The sequence below is a fragment of the Sander lucioperca genome, chromosome 18, assembly GCF_008315115.2.
Source record: "Sander lucioperca isolate FBNREF2018 chromosome 18, SLUC_FBN_1.2, whole genome shotgun sequence".
In the NCBI taxonomy this organism is placed as follows: domain Eukaryota; kingdom Metazoa; phylum Chordata; class Actinopteri; order Perciformes; family Percidae; genus Sander; species Sander lucioperca.
The window spans coordinates 139,359-161,775 of NC_050190.1; the positions used below are offsets into that span (position 1 = coordinate 139,359).

Genomic DNA, 22,417 nt, shown 5'->3' on the forward strand with positions numbered 1-22,417 from the left:
CGTGATCCGGACAAGTTCATGCATCTGCGCCCGAGGAGGCTGGTCAGGTTGGAAGGTCCAGCTGTGGAAGCGCTGGGCCATACCAAATTTGGTGAGTCCATTCCTGCTGAGGATCTCAGACTTCAGGGCATCATAATCGGTTGCCTGGTCGGGGCCCAGGTCCCGGACAGCGTTCAGCGACTCCCCGGTTAGGAAGGGGGCTAACAGGCCAACCCACTGTTGCTTGGGCCAGGCTTCCCTAGTGGCCGTGGCTTCAAAGGCATGTAGGTATGCCTCAACGTCATCGGTGACCCCCATCTTAGATAAAAAGTCACTTGCCTTTATTGGGCGGGTACTTTGGTCAGCCATCCGTCTCTGCAACTGTAATTCCTCTGCCTTCAGAAAGTTGGCTCTCCTTTGCTCCTCCAAGAGAGCCGCGTTGGCTTGCAGCTAGGCTTGCTGGCCAGCAACGAGGGCTTTCAAAACTTCCTCCATTTTAACGGGCGGGGAGCCTACGGCCAACTTGGAAAACTGGATGATCAAACTTTCAGTATCCTCCTCTGACATGCACTATTAATGCTTGAGTGCCTGCATTCTCCACCATATGTGACGTCATGAGAGGCTACACCGCTCTCCGGGGGACAGCTCAAGCAGTGCGAGGACACAATGTTCAAACAAAATAAGGATTTTATTACAGTTCCAGGGAATTAACAAAAAAACAGCACTCCAACTTCACAGGTGGGACCCAGTTAATCGTCAAGGGTCAAAACTCAAATAATGTCTCTTCTGGTTGTTAAATCATAATCTTCATTCCCTCAGGTAAAACAATCTTTTCAGCCTTACTTCAATCCGAGCTGTAAGTCCTTCCGACGTCTGGTAATGATTCTCCACCTTTTTTATTCCTCTGCAGCGAGCACAGCTTGTAGTTGTCTCTCCAAAACTCACACACCCACACGAGTGTGTCTCTAGGCTTTAAAAAGCTCTTCTGCTCATCAGGATCTCATCAGTCTCAGCTGTGTGTGGGAATGTAGTGTCTTGAGTGGAGGAGTTCCCGACTGCACCAGCAGATGGAGCCATAGCTGCTTGTGATTGCAGCCACTTCACAGGAATGTAACGTCCCTCCAGGACACAGCCTCTCGTGACATCACAATATATATATATATATATATTCTGATGCAGGACGTTTATTCGTAACTTGTGTACTTTGTACTATAAATGTGATGTGGTCATTTATTGTTAAAGAATAAACTGCTTTAATGCCACTTTTGAATCATTTGTTACTTTGAAGAAAAAAGAAACAGTTTAAGGATCACCTAGAGTATCAGTCACATCTGTCAGTGAATGGTTCTCCTCAGTTCACTGATAACTGGGTGGATAAAGAGGTGTGACCAGCTGAGATGTCACTCCCTCTGAACAGCTACAAAAAAAGAGCAGTTTCCCTTTTCCTTCCCTCTGTTCTGCTTCTTTTCTTAGCTGTCACGGAAATAGCAGCAGTCAGGTTGGAGTCAGCCATCCCGAGCTGTACAGCTGCTCTCACATACAGAGAGAGATGGAGGCTGAGATATGGAGACGCTGGCTGGGGGAAGGAGAGGGGAGACAACCAAAGAGACTTCAGGTTTTTGTATGATGCTTTTTCATCGTGGGGACAGGGGGCCACAGTGATACAATCCCATAGAGCCGCTGTACAAAAACCTCCTCCCATTAACAACCATTGTGTAGACTGCTACATGCTACCTGGGACAGCTGGGATAGCAGAAAAATCAATAATCTTAAGGCAGCATACATTGGCATTGAAAAGTCCATGTTTATGCAGAAAATCTGCTGGAAAAAAAGTTTTTTAAATTACTTTTAATTCAAATGTGGAGCATTGGGATGCTTCTTTCATTCGCCTCGACAAAAACTAACACAGAGGAGATATTCAGTATGACACTGGATCTGAAGCTTACTTTGGAAAGGGAACAAAACTCACTGTTTTGGGTAAGTAGCATCTCTCACTGCTTCAGTTCACTGCAACAACCTTACAATAGTAGACATGTTGGTATAAAAGTGAAGGTAGAAACTCTTAATTGAAAAAGTTGAAATATTGAGCTGAAGACAGAACACTGTGACCTACACTGATCCTGCTTTCTTTGGAAAAGGAGCCAAACTGACAGTTTTAGGTAAACATTTCAGTTTATTACTTTGTTTTTATAAATGTCACCTTGCTTTAGAGTTTTGGTATGAAGAGAAGTGTTGGTTAAAACCTTCCAAAGATAATTTTGGTAGAAAAAGAGTTGAGAGTTTCATGCTCAGTAATTCTGCACTGTGACAATGCAAACGAAGCTTACTTTGGAAAAGGAACCAAACTGACTGTTATGGGTAAATATTTCAGTTTATTACTTTGTTTTTATAATTATTAGAGTCTTAGTATAAACAGTAAAAACTTTGTAAAGAGAATTCTGGTAGAGAAAGAGTCGAGAGTTTCATGCTCAGTTCTCTGCACTGTGACAACTTAAACGAAGCTTACTTTGGAAAAGGAACCAAACTGACTGTTTTGGGTAAGTCGAGTATGGTTAAACCTGAACATAAGCTGTATAATGTGTGTGGTTCAATAAGAATCATAATGTACTTCATAGTTTAAGTTGAGCTCAGTGCTTTTTGATATTAAGCCGGAGCGCTGTGCCAATTCTGAAGCCTACTTCGGCCAGGGAACCAAACTGACTGTTCTCGGTAAGTAAGAGATCAGAAAATCTTCACATTCATTTTCCTGTAGGAGAAATTAAACATACACAAGCAGGATGGTTGTTGAGGGGAAAAGTTTGTGTTACATTAATGTGGTAAAAAAAAGACTGCAGTGCAGCAAATGTTGGTATTGGATTTAAATAAAAGTCATATTTGATACAACTAACATTTAAAAGCACCTGAAAGCAAAGAAGCTAAGTAAAAGCAGCATGTTGGGCTGGTTTGAGCACTGATGGAGTACACTGTGACTCTGGTGTGAATGAAGCTTACTTCGGTGGAGGAACAAAGTTAACCGTTTTAGGTAAGACATCAAATCAAATGAAAAAATAGCACTGGAATTAGAGTGTTTCTTACTGTACTTAAGTCTAGTTTACTAAAGAAGCTAAGTAAAAGCAGCATGTTGGGCTGTTTTGAGCACTGAAGGAGTGCACTGTGACCCAGACTGCAGAAGCTTACTTTGGTGGAGGAACAAAGTTAACCGTTTTAGGTAAGAAATCAAATCAAATGAAAAAATAAATAAAATATAGTTTCAGTTCTGCTCAAAGTTTTTGTTCTCAAGCTAAAATCACTGACGGTTGGAAGCAGTACTACCGTATTTCTAAATAAAAAAATAACTAAATGGACTGTTCTTGGTAAGTTGAAATAAAGTTTATCAGGTTGATAAGTCAGAAGTTTGTGTTGCATACAACTTGGGGAAAAACAGGAAAGTTGCAAAACTAAAAAGCTAAGATCCAAAGTAAAAGCAGTATGTTGAGCTGGTTTGAGCACTGATGGAGTACACCGTGACTCTGGTTATGAAGCTTACTTTGGTGGAGGAACAAAGTTAACTGTTTTAGGTAAGAAATCAAATGAAAATATAAAAGTGTAATTCATTTTAAGAAATGCACAGCACTCAATTCTAGTGAGTTACTTTGATTTAGGTACTGCTCAGTGCTCAGAGCTTTTTGTTCTCAAGTTTAAACGCTGTGTCAGCGCGAAGCCTATTTCGGCCAGGAAACTAAACTGACTGTTCTGGGTAAGGTACCTTGGTCAAATAGATGTTCCTATTGCCTGTAATTGGTTTCAACAGCCTTTAGGTATTGGTTTTAAAAAGGAAAGTTACATTTAGTACAAAACTAAAAAAGCAAAGATAGAAAGAAGCAGCATGTTTTGAGCACTGATCAGGTGCACTGTGACTCTGGTTGGGGTGCAGAGGCTTACTTTGGTGGAGGAACAAAGTTAACCGTTTTAGGTAAGAAAACCTTAAATATTGTTCAGTTATGAATTTGATAAGATGTTTTTAAGAATGTAAAAGATACTCTAAGGCTCAAACGACTCGTGTTTTACCCATTACTAGATATATTATAGATATAAATCACCATAAAATAACCACAAAAAGTATGGATAGATGTTTAAATTGGGTCAATAAGTCTAGGATTTGACAATTTTGTAAGCTGTAAGTCTTTAAATGTCAGAGAAAGCGAGAGAAAGTTGGAGTAATTTGAAAGTGGCACAGATGAAGAGAGGCAGTAGGAAGAGTTTTTGTTCCAGCCGAAGGTCTCTGTGCTCCTACAACGAGGCTTTCTTTGGAGCTGGAACTAAACTCACTGTTTTAGGTAAGAAAACCTGCAACAAAACAGCCCAGGGCATGATTCTCAGCTTGTTTGTATGCTACGAATATGGGCAATATTAAGAATATACAGTATTTAATAGACATTTTATTTGATGGTAGTGAACAGAGAGAGTGTGCTCATTTTAAAGTGTGAAAGAAGTTAATGCAGAAGACAGTTTGTGCCAGTAAAAACAATCCTAGTCTATGTTCTCCAGTCAAAGTGCTGCAACTAGAAAACATTTGGCTCTATGCCCAGATTATTACTCTCACAGCCAGTTCATATCAGCGCTGTCAAACACTCCAGTCAGAGTTCCAATCAGAGGATTACTTTGGAGCAGGAACTAAACTCACCATTTTAGGTAAGACAATTACTAAACAAGGCTGTGTAATAACATAATATTCCATAGGATATAATGGCAAACTAGTAGAGTGAAGGGTTGTTTTTAAATGTTTTAATCTTAAATAGACCCTAAATTAGAAGTTTAATGGTGTTAGCAACTAATGCAATTTGGTATGACTATGTATTGTTTCTACTATTGTTTCTACAAAAGTTTTGAGTTTTCTGAAAAAAAAAAAAAGAAAAAAAAAAAAAAGAGTCAAATTCAGACTACAGCTGTCAGTGGTGAGAGGTTGAGCAGTTTTTCTGTAGCCTCGTATCAGTGTGAACAACTACGATCCTGCTTACTTTGGCAGTGGCACCAGACTGACAGTGTTGGGTAAGAAAATGACAAAAATCATGAGCAGAAATGTTTGTCTCGTGCCCTTCTCTTAACTTAAATCTGAGAAGTACTGAGTTAGCTTTTTTTAGTTTAAAGGTTAAAGTCTTTCAGTGTCTTTGCTGGAGCAGCATTGTGTTGCTTTGTGCCTAAATTGCAAAATAAATAATTGAGAAATCTTTTCTATAGCAAATAAAGGCTATTTGGTCTAGAAACCTGACTTAATGCATTCTTTTCAAGCTCTAAAAATTGGCAATGAGAGTATAGCAAATATTTGCTCAGTTGCTGGAATGTAGAATTCCTGTCTTGCATAAAACAGTGAATTCAAAATAAAGTCTATCAAATGATATGAATGAGATTATGAGTGGAATCCATGCCATAAAGCAATTGGATTTTATATCTAGAGTCACAAATGGCGTAAAAAAAAAAAAAAAAGTTAGACGTAATTCAGCCATTGTAGATCTTTGTCAGTTTTTTACATGCGAGTCAGCGGTGTGCTCCAACACTTATCCTGCTGAATTTGGAGAGGGAACCAAACTAACAGTTCTTGGTAAGATCACAGCATCATAAAGCCAATCATTTCTCTGAAGGAATTAGATATTAATGTCTCTCAGTGTGAGCTCTGTAACCTGTAATGATTATCTTTTATTTGGCGTTAATGGTTCTCCGGATTCGTTCTGGGTCCCGGTGTGCATGTCTAAATTCTGGTATTCAGATGTCACATGAAGATGTGAGTTAATATAACACACTGGTTTGCTGTAGATCTATAGGCAGCTTTACATTTTTGGTTTTATTTGTTCTTGCAGAACAAGACCGTGCAATCACTGAACCAACAGTGAAAGTGCTTCCACCTTCAAAAAAGGAGTGTCAGAAAGACGGAGCAGGGAAGAAGACCATTGTTTGTGTGGCCAGAGGATTCTACCCAGACCATGTCAGTGTTTACTGGCAGGTCAACTTGGAGAATGTCACCGATGGTGTGGCGACTGATAACGCTGCCCTGCGGGAAGGCGAGTATTACAGAATCACCAGCAGGCTGAGGGTCTCAGGAAAAGACTGGTTCACACTCAACAAAAGATTCACCTGCATCGTCAACTTCTTCAATGGAAACGCAACAAGCAGTCATGAAGCTACAGTTCTGGGTGTTAAAGGTCTGTTCTTTTGGAACTCAGAAATGATCTAATCTAATCTGAATATTTTTGTTTTGGGGAAAATGATTATCTGTCCTTATCTAATCCATTTCTTTTTCTTCTATCACCAGGTAAAGAAGAAGGCATTACAAGAGGTAAACCTCATTTTGTGATTCTGTACACCTCAATGCATCAGTTCTACTATTTAGTGTTTGGTTCCTTGCTTGATCTCCACAAAGTGCACCAGCCGATTCCTCTTCATGTCACTTACTGGATGTAAATGTTTGAACTTTCTGCAGGGTATTATTTGAAGATCTCACAGACGGCCAAACTCTCCTACGCTCTTCTAATCATCAAGAGCAGCCTCTATGGAGCCTTTGTGGCCTTTCTGGTGTGGAAGCTTCAGGTTAGTCCCACAGACCATAGACTGGGAGTATTTGTATACATAAACACAGTGATTAACAACTTTAACTTGGACTTCATCATCATATTTTATGGGGTAAGTGAATGATGGACATGATTAGTCTCCTCAGCTCAATCTTTGGCCCTACCCACACTCAGCAGGGCTGAGTGGACTGGGGCTCCTTCAGCAGGGGTAGGAAGGCTGTTACCAGCATTATGAGGCTAGTGGAGGCGGGGCTGGGTAGGGAGTGAGCTTTTGGCCATGCTCCCTGGGCCTTCGGAGTCTTACCTCGCTGCTGGGACCATGTGCTGTGCAGCAGTAGCAGGGGAAGGTCTGCGGGGGCGCAGATGGACTCTAGCTCAGTGGGCATGTGAGGCGGCACTGGTGGCCTGTCTGCCGGTACCGGTGCCTCCCTGCACTGTGAAAATCCTCCCCATGTTGCGGGACCCCACACCTGTTGACCTTCCGGCGGCAGATCCTCCTCCAGATGTGGAGCTTCCAGGGGTGGATTCTCTTCTAGGAGTGGGCTCTCCGGCGGGAGCGAGCAGCCCCGGTCCCTGCTGGCTCGGTGAAGGTGCCTGGCACGCCCTCTGGCAATCAGCCCAGGTCATGAAGTTGTTGCTGTTGCCGTGGCAACTTCCGTACCAGAAGTGTAGACACTTAGAGGTGATGATGTCGTAGTGGTAGCGTGGTGTCCAGGTGCTGCAGGAGCCGGCAGCACGAGGCAGGGAGCAGATGGAGTGCTCAACTACAGTACAGAAACACAACAGGACAACGTTACCAACATCAAGTCTTCAGGCTGCACTTCGAGGACTAATTAATAGCTTTTCCTGCATTGTCAAATGTATCACCCGTCTTCATCAATGGGAAAAACGTCTGATACAATTTAAAGCTCCTGGAAAACCTACTAAGTTTGTCACTTTAATACTTTTCTATCTCTATTTTATCCAAGCATTAAAAAAACGTTCACTCCTTTTTCTCATCAATCTTTTAAAGGCCCTGAACACCCACACGGGTGATTTTAGTTATTCTGGCTGATTAGACCTCTCCCCAGGACTGTATGGGCGTGTATAGACTGATTGACTGCGATCTTCCTGAGTCTCTTGTTAGCTTTGTTGCACCTGTTAGGGCAGGACAAATGACACCATTATCATTTTTATTCCCATCAAAGCTCTGGCCCACTTTCAACCTTAGCAGAGGTCTAATCGGCCAGAAGAACTAAAAAAACCTATGTGGATGTTCAGAGGCTTTAACAAATAAAAATTGGATCTAATCCTATGACCTGACAGAGACAGACAACATCTTTGATTATAATACCCCGAAGACTCAAATCAAATGAACTGGATTTGCTCTCATGCTTAAGTCAACAAGGGATATTTGGGCAGGAAAAGTGAAAATGTACTGTATAATATCATCTGCTTGCACTATATCACGGCAGTGGAGCGTCTTAGTGGCCAAAAGCAAAAGGCTAGGTTATACTAGACAGATCCACATGGGAATTAATGTTAGTTGATGACCATTGACCAAGAAGTACTCTTCATAAATAGAATTTTAAGAACGCAAAAAAACAGAGAACAATGTGTAAAAATATATTTGCAACTTCTCAGTCTCTTACTGTGGTTGGGTGGGTTGGGGCAGCCCTCCCCGTTGGGTCCTCCTGCAGGTGTTGTGCGGTCATAACAGCACCCGTAGGTGGTGAGACGGCACCATGCTGCATTCTCAGTGGGGAGAGAAGGAGCAGCCTGAGGACATGCGACATGACAGATTAGAAGAATGGTTTTATGGTCTGTCAGGGCCGGTATAGAAGAGTTTGTCACCAAACGGGCAGTGTTTTCCTTGGTTTGTGGAAGACTTAGGTGCACGTTTAGGCGTCCTCCCTTAAGAAAATTTGACTTTTTCACAAAAAAATATAAAATTTCTCATCATTTTGGACCATAATTATTTCTATATATCTGTCTAAATGTTGACAAAAAGCTAGAGCAGATAATAAACAAATAACACTCAAAAAGCTTAAAGACAAAACTTGCTCAAAGTCCACTGGGGACCAAGAGTAGATCTGATGCTCAAATTGATTGTGCCCAAAACTGCTTGGGTGCTCCACCTAAGCCTTATAACGGTAGGGAAAAGCCTGCATGTGTACTGTGTAACTGTAAGAATTTCATGCGTGTTTGCTTACAGTAGGTGCAGGGGCAGCATACTCGGCGCAGCCCTCCCTGTTGGGGCCCTGAGCAGCCGTCACCTGGTCTTGGCAGGAGCCATAACTGACACACAGAACAAAACAAATAAAAAAAGACAATTACAAACAATAAAACACTTTGTATGGAATGTTTGTGCCAAAAATAACTTTGCAACTTTGGCATTTCTATTAACAGCTTAGCCTCTGGTCACTTAGTGGGACTTACTGTGGTCATAGTAATGCCAACCAATGTCTGGTTAGAGTGCTATAAAAGTGATCCCCAGACAAAAACAGACTCCATATGTAACCTGAACCACAGTGAAATGAGAATGGAGCTGGATACCTGGTCTGGGCGCAGTGTGGCTGGGCAGGAGGGGGAGCTGGGGCATGTGGGCAGCCCAGACCCTGGGGTCCCCCAGCTGAGGGACATCCATCTGGGAAGCAGCCGTAATAGGACTGGCTGCACTGGAGGGCTGGGGCAGAGCCGTGAGGGTCCTGGACTGTGTTTGTGTGTGTTGGATCTGTCTCTGGCCGGCGGGTTACGATGAAACCGGGAGAGCAAATTAACATATAGACAAGACAAAGCGATACAGACGTTCACACATCGCTTTAGAAATATATAATAGATTCTAAGCTATTGTGCTGAAGGCCACACAGTGAGAATTCACAGGAAGCTGAAACACAAAAGAACGCAAAAAGGTAAATAACTGCTACAAAACGCATACATACATATCATCAATCAAAGAAAACATTTGAAAACAAAGATAACGCAGGGAACAGAACTGGGACAAGAAGTGCATTCTGAATAAACAATCTCACAGAAAATAAACACACACAAGACCCCAAACTTGAAATTCCTGACCACTGGGACGGTGCTGCAGAATGCCAGAACATGCCAAAAAAACACCCGAGCCAGCCCTCGCACACTTCAGTGCTTCGGAAATATTTTAATCAGGTCAACAATGCCAATGGAACCCTGAAAACATTTTAATCAGGCCTAGATAATTAGTGCTGGGACAGGGGCTGGGTGGGGAAGGGGGGGGCGATGGGCACAAAGTAACAGGAGTTATATCAGCAGAGAGGACGGGGTGCAGGGGAATTGAGGGGAAGCCAGAAGCCAGAAACAGTTATGAAACGCTAATATCTTGTATACAGATAGATTTGGGTCTGAAATGCTTAGAGAGTGAGTTCATTCATTCATTATTCAGTCATTAGAGAGATATTGCTGATGAGTTAAAGGGAAAAAGATAGAATTAGAGATAGAGAAGCCCTACCTGTTGCGTGGTCTGGCACATAGGGCTGGAAAACTGTCTGCGTGGTGTCGTGTCCTCGTGCGTCCTGGATGCTGGGAACCACTGCACAGAGACGTACAAGAAAACACAACAACAGGAGCTCAGTAGGGATGAAACGATACACTCAACTCACGATTCACAATTTTAGGTCCGCAGTACCATTTTTTTTAACAGAAAGGTGCTGCAGACAAAGGCCTGAAATAACTGCGTAAAACAACAGATGTATCTGTGATTTCTAATACAAATTCCACATAAAAAAAAAAAAATAAACAGAAAATGATCTCTTCAGATAAATAAACTAAGAAGAGGTAGTGAAATCTGAAGTCAAACAAGTGAAATCAAAAATAGATAAGTCCTAGGTCGTTTAAAAATTCAATCATTTTTTATTTCAACTGGTTGGAATCTTCGAGTAGTATGAGTAGTGAAGTAGAGTAGTATGGAAAAAGAAAAAGAACAAAGCAAAACAGCTGTTGGGGCTAGAAATAGAAAAAGAAAGCGGGAAAAGGAGATGACATGTCCAGGGATGCGACAGCAGTTAAATAAGTGGATGGTGAAAGGCAACAGGTAGGATTTAAAGTGTGACGTCTGTGCTTGGAGGCTTGCAAATATTAATGTTAACAGACTAGCTAGCGTTTGCTAACACTGGGAATGTAGCAGCCAAATGGGGGTTTACCATAGAATCATGCATAGATTTGCTACCAAACTTGGAGGCTTGCAAATATTCATGTTAAAAGACTGTTGACTAGCTAGTGTTTGCTAACACTAGCAGCTAAAGTGGGGTTTACGGCTAGCTTACAATATGCAAAACCAAGGTTGCTGAGCTAAAAACTGATAAATATAAGGTAGCATGTACAGTAAATGACAAGAATCTGGAAAACATAACAAATGCTATAACTCTGGTTTATCATTGAATCATGCATAGATTTGCCAAACTTGGAGGCTTGCAAATATTCATGTTAACAGACTGTTCTCAGACTAGCTAGTGTTTGCTAACACTAGCAGCTAAAGTGGGGTTTACGGCTAGCTTAATGCAAACCAATGTTGTTAAACCCTATGGTACCAATCCCATGCATGACATAGGCCTATCTCAATTTTATTTAGGTAAAATAACAACTGGTAAATATAAGGTAGCATGCACAATAAATGACAAGAAGAAAAATAAATAAATATGAAAGAAATATATAAATATTTAAAATACAAAAAGTGAATATAATTTCAACAGCAGCACAACCTTACTGCATAATAGTTGTCTTATCTGATGCCATCACTAGGCTGATTTAAGAATTGAATTTAGGCTGCTATATTTAACAGTGAGTTCATTTCATTCAGGTGTGAGGATGGTGGATCAGGAAAGACAGGGGAAGGCAACAGGTAGGTCTAACATTAGGTGGAAGTGTAGGGGGAGCCACTTGATACCAACAGATTTATTTCTTAATATTATTAATATGGAAAAACTAATGAAAAATCTATTACATAATGTTTTTTTGACATTATGTCTTAGTGGAGAAGAACACAGGCAAGGAGTGAATGAGACAGACATGAGGTCGGTGATGGCATCACGTAGAGATGAGACCAATGATGACATCAGGTAGCGATGAGACCAGTGATGACATCACGTAGCGATGAGACCAGTGATGGCATCAGGTAGAGATGAGACCAGTGATGACATCAGGTAGCGATGAGACCAGTGATGACATCAGGTAGAGATGAGACCAGTGATGACATCAGGTAGAGATGAGACCAGTGATGACATCAGGTAGAGATGAGACCAGTGATGACATCAGGTAGAGATGAGACCAGTGATGACATCAGGTAGAGATGAGACCAGTGATGACATCAGGTAGAGATGAGACCAGTGATGACATCAGGTAGAGATGAGACCAGGTAGAGATGAGACCAGTGATGACATCAGGTAGGAGTTCTATTAGTTAGACCACACAAAACTAAATGTCCAGTATGGTTTGAAGTTCTGTTGACCAACCTATTCACTGTGTCCTTTTTTGGGGGAAGAAATAGTGCAGACAGAGATGGAAAGCCACTCACCACTCAAATCACATCAACGAGGGGTGACGATTAGGTTGCCAATTGTCACAGTTTGGTTGCCAACGGCAACCGGGCAACCGTTAACGTCGCTGATATACTTTAAAATAAACCTTTATTATTTAAAGCCCATACATGATGATGTCCGGCACTTTTTTTTTGGGCGCCAAAATTGTTGCTGCATACCCCTCTGACACTGCACCACTGTCTGTGTGTCTGTGTGTGTGTGTGTGTGTGTGTGTGTCTTTATGTGTGTCTGTGTGTTTGTGTGTGTGTGTGTGTGTGTGTGTGTGTGTGTGTGTGTGTCTGTGTCTGTGTGTGTGTGTCTGTGTGTGTGTGTGTGTGTGTGTGTGTAGAAGATCCTTACTGCTCAACAACACAAGATCAAGATGAATACATGTTCATAATTTAGGATGATTGTCAGCTGGCCGGGGACTACAGCTGGACATTAGCCCTGGAGACTAAAGCTCCTTTTACTGTACAGTTAATCAAAGGGACTGTCCACCACATTATACACTAATAAACTCAATTAAGATACAGTCTGCACTGGTTCATACAAGCATTGAAATATGCTACTTTAATATCTAAAATGAAAATCCATTTTATTTTTCTTCTTATATGCTTCAAAAGGTTTGAATAACATTTGGCCCCCTCCACGTGTTTCAAACAGAAACTACTAGGGGGGGTGCATCTCTTCCTTTACGATGATCCGATACGTATGTTGGGTGCATTGGTTTACCTTCTTTAATCATTCTTTTCCTAATCTCAGATTGTCATTTCATCATGTGTGCTATTCTATTTCTATACTCTTAAATGGTCACTAGATGACGCTGTTGTCAAACATATTATGTTCTAAAACATTTCCCTGGGAGTCAGCTATTCAGCTGGGGTTATTTCTATGGATTTATATGTCCCGTCTAAGTATGCAGGCACACACACACACACACACACACACACACACACACACACACACACACACACACACACACACACTAGAGTACGGATACCCGACCCAAGCCGGGTTCGGACAGATATTTAGACATTATGGTCGGGTTTGGGTCTGGCTCGGTCACATCAGCGTGATAAGGCATTTGTTGTAAAATGGTGCTGCGGCTCCTTAAAGAGAGCTCAGTGCGTGTGTGTGTGTGTGTGTGTAAAGACAGAAGACAGATAGAGAAAGAGGAAGCAAACGTGTAGATGTGACCGGAGCAGAGTTGGTGGAATAAGTTTAAGTTTCGTACAAAGTGTGTGTGGTGTCTGAAATAAAGCCCAGACTGAAATTTGCTCACCAGAAACGGGATTTTAACCCCGACGTTACTGCTCTGTTGGACGCGGGCCGGGCTCGGACAGAAAAATGCGGCCCGATCTGCACTCTAACACACATATATGTGTCAAACATATTTGAGAGGATATGACCCGACTCTTCTCCACAATGTTTATTGAAATAATAACACCCGTATTGTTCTATTTTGATTCTGTTTCTCAGCTGAAAAGCACAAACCACAGAATACATTATATTTATTAATATATATATTATCCCAAACAGATCTCCATTCAAGTCAAATAGTTGACCAACAGGTTGACATAACGTTTGAACCAAATCTGAAATAATAATAATACTTATTTTTGTAGAGAATTAGCTAAATATTCCAAATATGGATGTGGGCTCGGAGCAGAAGTGCGTCACATTTTAAGGGTGAAACTAAACTTATGTTGACTAAAGTTTAACATAGAAAGTGTGTTTTATAAATTTGTGGAGTTGTTTAATGATGTCGTCATGGTGTCTTCTAACACCACGGAGGTCGGCTGTAGTTTGATTTAAACCTCCTGTTGTCTAAATATCTTCATCAGAAATATGATTTCTTTTTAACGACCTAATTATAATTACCCCAAAATAACACGGACGGATGACTTCATGCAACGCGCCTCACAAGTAGAACAAAAGATCAGATCTCTACTAAATGTTTCTAAACAATATCCTTTAATATTAGTCTAAATCATTCAGAATTTCATATAAATGAGGTTTATTGACCATGAAGTCCAGAAATAATAAGTGTAAAACTATAAGAAGTTGGTGTTAGTGGTGTTTAAACATGGAAGTGAAAAGAAGTGTTAAATGTAAAAAAAGTGCCAAAAACATTGGATAAAAACGCCCAAAGTGTCAAAAATAAAGCCAAAACGTCAGAAAAAGTTTTGATTTACAGTGTTGGAAGACAACAGAAGAGTCAAGACCCAAAAATAAACCTAAAAACATTCATATTCTCCGACAGCGCCATCTAGTGTCGACACACACAAACAACAACAACAACAACAACAATGTCACGTTAAACATTTTATTACATCAGAGTTTCTACAGCCAAGAAAACATCATAAAAAGCTTCAGGAGTAAAAAATAAAGGCACTTAACTTAGATCACCTCCATAAAATATTTACACACTTCTCATCGTCAATATTAGTCAAAGGGCTGGAGTTACCTCTCTCTCTCAGGTTTGATTAACCTCCCTTTTTCACTAAACCTGCTTTCTGAAACAGGCCCCAGGTTTAGTGAAAACTCTGAGTTTGTTAACCCTGAGATGAGGGAAACTCTGGGTTTTCTGTTTCAGATAGAGAGGTAATTTAACCTGTGAACCTAGGACTTTTATAGATTCCAGGTTATAGTAGTAATATTATACTTATGGTTACATTATATTAATACACTGTATTGGAACTTAGCCATTTAGTCTAGCAGTCATTTTCTCCCACACCAATTCTCTCTTCTTTGCAGCAGCTGCTGTGTTACTTTTTTAGCGAAATACATGTTCAAACTCGCTGTATGTGTGCATGAGTATTTCCGCTGACCAGTTTGTTTGTGATTGTTACCATGGTGAATCGTAGTATCATGGCTCCTTTCATGCTGCCTTTTTATAGTGGTGGTGCATGCGCTTAACTCTGAGTGAACCTAGTCTGAGTTGATTGAACTCAAATCAGCTGTTCTGGAACTGAAAACTCAGAGTTTCCATCTCAGAGTTCAGGGTCAGACTCAGAGTTTGTTAAACCTCCTTCCTGAAACAGGCCCCTGCACTCAAGTAGCTTTTTATAAGTTATCATGTTAACTTCTTGTGTGCAGAAACCGTTGCACCAGGGGTTAAGGATCTTCCACTTAATCTTCTCGTAGAGCTGCAACTAGAACATTTATTTATTTTCATCATGTATTAATGTGTGGATTATTGTCTGGATGAATGGATCAGTTGTTTGGTCTCCAAAATGTAGATCCGTTTTCCTAAAGTCCAAGAGGACGTCCTCAAATGTCTTTTTCTATCCACAACTCAAAGATCTTCAGTTTCCTGTCCCAGAGGAGAGAAGAAACTAGGACATATTCACATTTAACAAGCTGACATCACACAAGTTGACCTGCTTTCAATGAAAAAATTACTTACATGCAAAGTGTGTTATTGCAGAGGGTTCTTAGCCTATGTTAAGTGAATATATATTTCTGTGTGATTTAGCGTGCCTGTGGGTCGTTTGGTGAGTTGTGTCAACCTCCATCTCCACCTCTGTTCCAGTGATTACTAAATGTTAACTCCTCCCTGGTTTGTCATTAATCACATCTGAAGCTCAGCTGGCGCAGAGTGATGGCTGCTGTTTGTAAATCAATTCCTCTGCTGTTAACGTGGAAGATGGAAAACGTCCTGAAAGCTTGAAGAGCGGCAGCTTTAGCTGATGAGGAGGGGCTGGTTGTGCATTTGTCGCCAGAATAAACAGATCGACAGAGATCTCTCTGTCACAGTGTCTCGTTTGAAGAAAAAAGAAACTCCAACACAACACAGAAGTTTGTCACGATGAGAATAATTAACTGTTTGCTATGTTTCCAGTACTACCACTTCATAAAGGAGATACCTGAAACCAAACCAGGAGCTTCTATAGCTCAAACCTGAGGACTGTGGGGCTGTTGATGAAGAAAACCACCCCCTTTAATAAGCACAGACCTTTTGGAGATGGAACAGCACAACTCCTTTACAAATCAGAATCAAAATGGGATGATAGCTCACCTGTTAGAGTGGGCGACCATATGTAGAGGTTTACTCCTCGACGCAGCAGGTCTTGGTTCAAGTCTTCTGCTGTCCTATCAAAATAAAGGATGAAAATGCCCAAAAAAACAATCTTAATATAACAATGGGATGTTGAATCAATGAAATCTTTCTGTTCTTGTCTTATTTTTAAAGGCTGTAGAAAGTAGGGGTGTAACGGTACGTGTATTCGTACCGGACCGTTTCGGTACAGGGCTTTCGGTACGGTGCACGTGTGCACCGAATGCAATCTTTTGTGTGCGGAACATAGGTCAATTTTCCTGTTTCCACACGAACATATTAAGTCTCCGCGTTCAGCGCAAATCCCGCCCTGCAGCTGATTCTAAAGTTTTCATTGGTCATGTCAATATGTCAATCACTGTACAAACACCAAACACTGATCTCTAAACCTACCCGCCGTCACTGTAACCTAAACCAATGAAATCGACTGCAGGGTGGGATTTCTGCTGAAGTGGTTTTGGGAAAAAAATAATAATCACACACCGCGCGCTGTACAACAACATACACGGCATGCTTGATGGTTCGATGGGTGGTGATGGCGCAGTGGATATGACACATACCTTTGGTGTGGGAGACCCGGGTTTGATTCCCACTGCAATACATCAACCAATGTGTCCCTGAGCAAGACATTTAACCCATAGTTGCTCCAGAGGTGTGCAACCTCTGACATATATATAGCAATTGTAAGTCGCTTTGGATAAAAGCGTCAGCTAAATGACATGTAATGTAATGCTTTAGGCCGGTTACACACTGGATGCGTGGCGTGTCTGTTTTTATTTCGGCTCCCATGTTAACAGGTTAGAGCTTACACACTGCCTGCGTGAGCCGCGCGTCTCGAGCCGCGCCTGAGTGCCTGCTAGAAATAGAACCGACGCCTATTTTTCACGCGAGATGCGTGATAGAATAGGAAAATATGTTTATATGTCATTTAGACACGAATGCATATTAATAAATGACATCTTGATGTTTGAAAGTCTCTAGGTTTTGACATCAATGTAGATATAAATGTAATAATAAATTTCAGAGAAAAGATTTTCAAATATAGCACCTGTCATACAGAACGAAATATTCTGTAACATATTTTGCAGTCAATACTGCCGACGTTGTCTTACTTTAATCAAATCAGTAGGCTATATATTTATTTTAAGTTTAACAACTCTCTCCCCATACGTCGAACAAGCCTATACATAAATGGTAGAATAGGCTACAATAACAACGTAGTGTGTGTTCTGAGTGACGGTCCAGCTACACAAAGTTGTTTTAAACAGACAGCCCACTTACCCATTTTTCAGACTTTGAATGTGTCGGCGCTATGTCCCGAGATCAGCCCTCCCTGTACCTAGCAGCAGGAGCAGCTCCGCGTCACACACGCTTCTGGTGTGTAGGACACAGAAAAATCCACGCAGCGGCCACGCTTCTGAGACGCAACAGAAACGCCACGCTCGCGCGACACATCCAGTGTGTAACCGACCTTAGCCCAGCCTCTCGCTAGCTAGCGTCATGGCCAATGCAGACATGCCCATAGACAGTATGGACAAGCCGGAGCTTGAAGAGCCACCCATATCATTAAGGTCTCCTGTTTGGAAACACTTCGGTTTCCCAGTGAAATACGTCAACGGACAAAGACTAGTCGATAAGACGAAAGCAGTGTGCCGACGTTGCTCAGGAATGATCGGGTATGTTTCTGGCAACACTTCAAACTTGTTAACGCACTTGAAAAGTCATCACGCGAGTGTGAACATCACTACTACAAGGAAAAAAATGACTGTAATTCAAACGCAGCTCCCGTTGGCATTTAAACAGACCTTTGCTGGTAATTCCGATCAGGCCAACGCAATAACAAAAGCAATTGGTGTTTTTATAGCAGCTGATCTACGACCATACTCGGTTGTTGAGAACACTTTACACTTTGGAAAAGTTATATATATATTTTTTAAATATGAGCAGGCCTACAAGCTGGGATTGGTAATGCTGCACTGTAATCCATAGTTATTTATTTATATTTTTCATTATATTTCATTATGTGATATTGGTTTGAGACAGAGTATTTTATTTAGTGGAGAACTTTGCAGCAGTATTTTATTTCTTATTCTTTTTTATTTTATATATATTTTATTTATTATATTTTATTAAAAAGTGTTTAAAAAAGTGTAAACAAAATGTTAAAAAAAAGGTTTATAGTAATAAACAACCTGCAGTTTAATGTTTTCATTTCTTTCCCTTACTGTACCAAAAATGAACGGAACCGTGACTTTAAAACCGAGGTACGTACCGAACCGTGATTTTTGGGTACCGTTACACCCCTAGTAGAAAGTGAACCTCCTTTCCTGCGATACGACCACTAGATATCGCTGTTCACCAAGGATAACCCACCATCATGTTCAAACTAACTGACTGCAGGAGGCTTCTCTTTTTAGGTCTCCTCATTTGCAAACTCCAAACAGTTTCAATGAAATCACAAGTTGACAACAATCCTGGGATCACACTCTTCTGTGAAACAAAATGAGACACTTGACAATGAGTCAAATGTGTTTATTTTAAAAGTACTCTTAACAGAGTTTGGAGCAAACTGGAGTTCACTTGGACATCCAGATGTTGGGTTAGGGTCACAGTGGGTTAGGGTCTGTCACAGCATGTTCTAAAACAAAGCCACAAAAACACCCAAAAATGAGACACAAATGTAAAAAAAAAACCCGACATAAACAGAAAAAGATGCCAGAAATATTCAATGAAACAAGATGAGACACGTTGACGGGTGTTGTGTATTTTAAACAGAGTTTTTTAGATGAACTGTAATATTATCATGCAGGAGAGTGGAGAGGGAAACACTGCCAGTTCCATGAAATCCAGTTCAGATTATTGACCTTTTCAAAACTATACATGCATTTGTATTAAAGAGCAATTTACCAAGCTAAACACATGAACAAAGTTGGCTCTCCCAGCTGCATGAACATGTTTAATGATTACTATTATTATTATCCTATAAATGGACAGAGTAAGGATGAAAATGTTACTTTTGCATCTAGTTGAGGGCATGTTTTTGTATCTTTTAGCTAAAAGTTTGTTAACTACCGTCAACAAAGATGACTTCCTGTCTCTCCAGACTTTTCTTTCTGACTCATAATATGGCAGAACATTTTATTAATGAATGTAATATGTTACCTAGGAATGAATCACATATTCTGTAATCTTCAACTCAAAGTAAACTCTTTACTGAACGGCAGGCAGCCCCTATCATCTACCATGGTCAAGGTTTTTGTTGGTCAATGGCGCAATCACTTCCCGCTGCTTCAAGATAGTAATACTCCCAGAATGCACCTGAACACAACTCCCTGTAAGACCAGCACACCCAGAATGTGCCTGAACACACCTCCCTGTAAGACCAGCATGCCCAGAATGCACCTGAACACACCTCCCTGTAAGACCAGCACGCCCAGAATGCACCTGAACACACCTCCCTGTAAGACCAGCACGCCCAGAATGCACCTGAACACACCTCCCTGTAAGACCAGCACGCCCAGAATGCACCTGAACACACCTCCCTGTAAGACCAGCACGCCCAGAATGCACCTGAACACACCTTCCTGTAAGACCAGCACACACACGGGCCACAGACGGGTGCAGGTGCATTTGCTATAACGATGTCGGTGCTGACAACTGCGTCGGTCTGAAACTAGCAAAGACACTTGTGTTGGGCTTTGCGCTGCACAGGGTGCAAGATAGGATACCTGTCTGCTTTTATTGTCGTCCACAGCACCGGAAGAAGTATTCACATTACTGCAGTAAAAGTACTAATACCACACTGTAAATATACTCGGTTACAGTAAAAGTCCTGCATTGAAAATTTTACTTTAGTAAAAGTGTGTAAGTATCATCAGAAAAATGTAGTGAAAGTATTAAAACATTGTACAAAGTGTAAATGATCCAACCAGTTGTGTGTTTAATGGTCTACACTAAGGTGACCAGATTTCTGAGACAAAATCCGGGGACATTTTCAGCTCAGAAGCGTAAATACCTCAAAAACAGGTAATGTTTTTATCTTTGTAAACTTAAAACGGGGACATTGCCCCAGGGACGTCACTAGACCTAGAGCTGCTTGTGCCCCAACAAGCCCCCCTGGGGGGGGTCCATGGGCATGCTCCCCTGTAAGAAAATTGTGTCTATTTTAACGTTTAAATGCATCAATCTGGTGCACTTTGAAAAGAAATTCAGAGGTTAGACTTGATTATTATTTTCTATGGATGGAAATATTTGTGCTGTAGCCTGAACTATTTTGCACTTCAGAATTTTAACCATGCACACACAGGTAGAATAGTTTTTTCTTGATATTTTTGCATTAATGTCACTAGGAAGCATACCAGTAGAAATATATATTCATATTTGTAAGTGGGATATATATAAGTAAGTGGGATTGTCTGGAATCTGGCAATATAATAACCTTTATGGTGGGATACACTGGCTAAGCAATTTACAAAAAATATCTGTGCTGACATAAATAGTTTACATGAGATTAAATTATAAAGTTGGAGACCATGTAGAAATTTTGTTGCAATTTCAAAACCGGATTACTCAGGAACCGCTTGTTGTACCGATGCATGTGTTGAGTGAAGAGTTTGTTCTGTTTGAGATATTTCACAGAGAGTAATGGGTGTGCAGAGATTTATGCAGAATGCAAATATGATAACATTTCATGTTAGTTCAATGGTAATTTTCTTGCAAACCATTTGTCACAGCAAGGGGGTCAACACTTTTGCACGCGCTATATCCGTGTCACATTCTCATTAGGGGCTGAGCCCCCTTAAAGGTCTGATCCTAGAACCGCCCCTGCTGCTACTTCATACTTGTACTCCACTACACCTCAGAGGGAAATGTTGTCATGGTTACTGCACTACATTTATCTGACAGCTTTTGCTTTATTGCTTCACACCTGGGCTTGTTTATGCAACAGCTCATTAAGTATCGCATACAATTAAAACTATTGAGAAAATATTTTCAACGGCGAAACAAGACAATTGTCCAGCTTGTATTTACGTTCATAAAAGTGCTTGTTTTGCCGCTGACAGCCTCAGATTAATATTATAAGTGTCAGACAACATTATGGAAAGGATTTCTAAGGAGGTCGACCTTTCTGTTAAAGAGTAAGATCCTTTTTTTAAACATAAAAAGTCCGCAAAATTGCATTTGCTAAACCCACCAGACTCCATGTAAATAAACAGCAATTTTAGCATCATAAAATATAGGCATTCTAAAACATCTCTGAGCTCTGAGCAGTGCTCGCTCTGGCTGTCTTGAGCCTGCGTGTGTAGGGTGCACGACTATACGTTTGGTCAATGTTTTCTTTCTTTCATTTCAATTTCGGGTCTGTCAGTCACAGTGAAAACCGGGGACATTTCCGGGGACAGCTCCAGCCGGGGACTGTCCCCAGAAACCGGGGACGTCTGGTCACCCTAGTCTACACACACACACACACACACACAGTTGTGTGTTTAATGGTCTAATCATCTCAGCTGGACTTGTAGGCCGTTATATTGTTAGCTAGTTTCCTTTAGAATGTTAAACCATAAAACTATGAGATTAAAACATACAGTAACGTTTCAACGTCACTGCCAAACAAAAATCACAAGACACAAGACAATAATAACATGCATTAAATCATCCCAAGGCAGTGTTTGGCTCAAGAGACTATTTATATGGCAATATAGTGTTCACTAAAACTCACCAAAGCAGAAAGCACAACAGTAATTATGAAACGTGATTGACTGAAGATACAACAATGCTTTCACACAACACAGCTGAGTGCAGGGTGCAAAAAGAACAGTCACTAAGTGAGTCGGGCAACTTCACAGACTGCAAAAGCAAACAGATATTGCACTTGACAACTAAGTCATTCGATATGCAAACAGCATTTCAATAAACTCAGCATAATATGTTCATTATCTGGTCACACAGTCACAACAGATTATGTTAGCCTGCTCAATTTACAGGTAACATAATAGCTCTTACCTCTTAAGTTCTTCTTTCTTGTCTTTTTCTTTGCAAAGTCGCAGATCAAATCCTCAAAGTCCAGCTCCCTCACCAGCTCGGACTCCATGGCCATCAAGGACAGGAAGCCTCTTCTGACCCATAGCTGTCCTTAATTCATTTTATATTCAAATCAGCTGTGAAAATGTCCTCTGTCCCTCACAATTGGATACAGGCAGTGTGAGAAAAACTCAGAGCAACAAAAACGTTGGGGAAGGTAGTCTGCAGTCCATTCCTCAGCACAACCTGCAATATCTTGCTCACTGCTGACAAAAGACCTAAAC

General features: G+C 41.0%; 1 protein-coding gene and 1 gene segment (V, D, J or C); one reads left to right on the plus strand and one right to left on the minus strand.

Moving 5' to 3' along the window:
- Window positions 1-1,902: 1,902 nt before the first annotated feature.
- LOC116036749 lies at window positions 1,903-6,645 on the plus strand. The segment is given in 5 exon segments: window positions 1,903-1,956; window positions 4,941-5,007; window positions 5,814-6,155; window positions 6,266-6,289; window positions 6,434-6,645. Coding segments are annotated over 5 exon segments (699 nt in total).
- Window positions 6,559-22,209, minus strand: LOC116036748 (papilin-like). Its single transcript, XM_031280347.2, has 6 exons — window positions 22,116-22,209; window positions 9,988-10,128; window positions 9,057-9,252; window positions 8,714-8,798; window positions 8,153-8,279; window positions 6,559-7,285 (listed from the first exon to the last, which is right to left on the minus strand). Exons 1-6 carry the CDS (start codon window positions 22,207-22,209, stop codon window positions 6,897-6,899), a joined length of 1,032 nt encoding a protein of 343 aa, XP_031136207.2. The 3' UTR covers window positions 6,559-6,896.
- Window positions 22,210-22,417: the final 208 nt, after the last annotated feature.

Excerpts from the sequence above, each read along its gene's own strand:
- LOC116036748 (XM_031280347.2), bottom strand. The coding sequence starts at position 22,209 with ATGGCCATGGAGTCCGAGCTGGTGAGGGAGCTGGACTTTGAGGATTTG. Across the intron at positions 8,799-9,056 it reads CCACACTGCGCCCAGACCAG|TTATGGCTCCTGCCAAGACC; the intron begins GTATCCAGCTCC and ends TCTGTGTGTCAG. Across the intron at positions 8,280-8,713 it reads ATGCTGCCCCTGCACCTACT|GCTGCTCCTTCTCTCCCCAC; the intron begins GTAAGCAAACAC and ends GCATGTCCTCAG.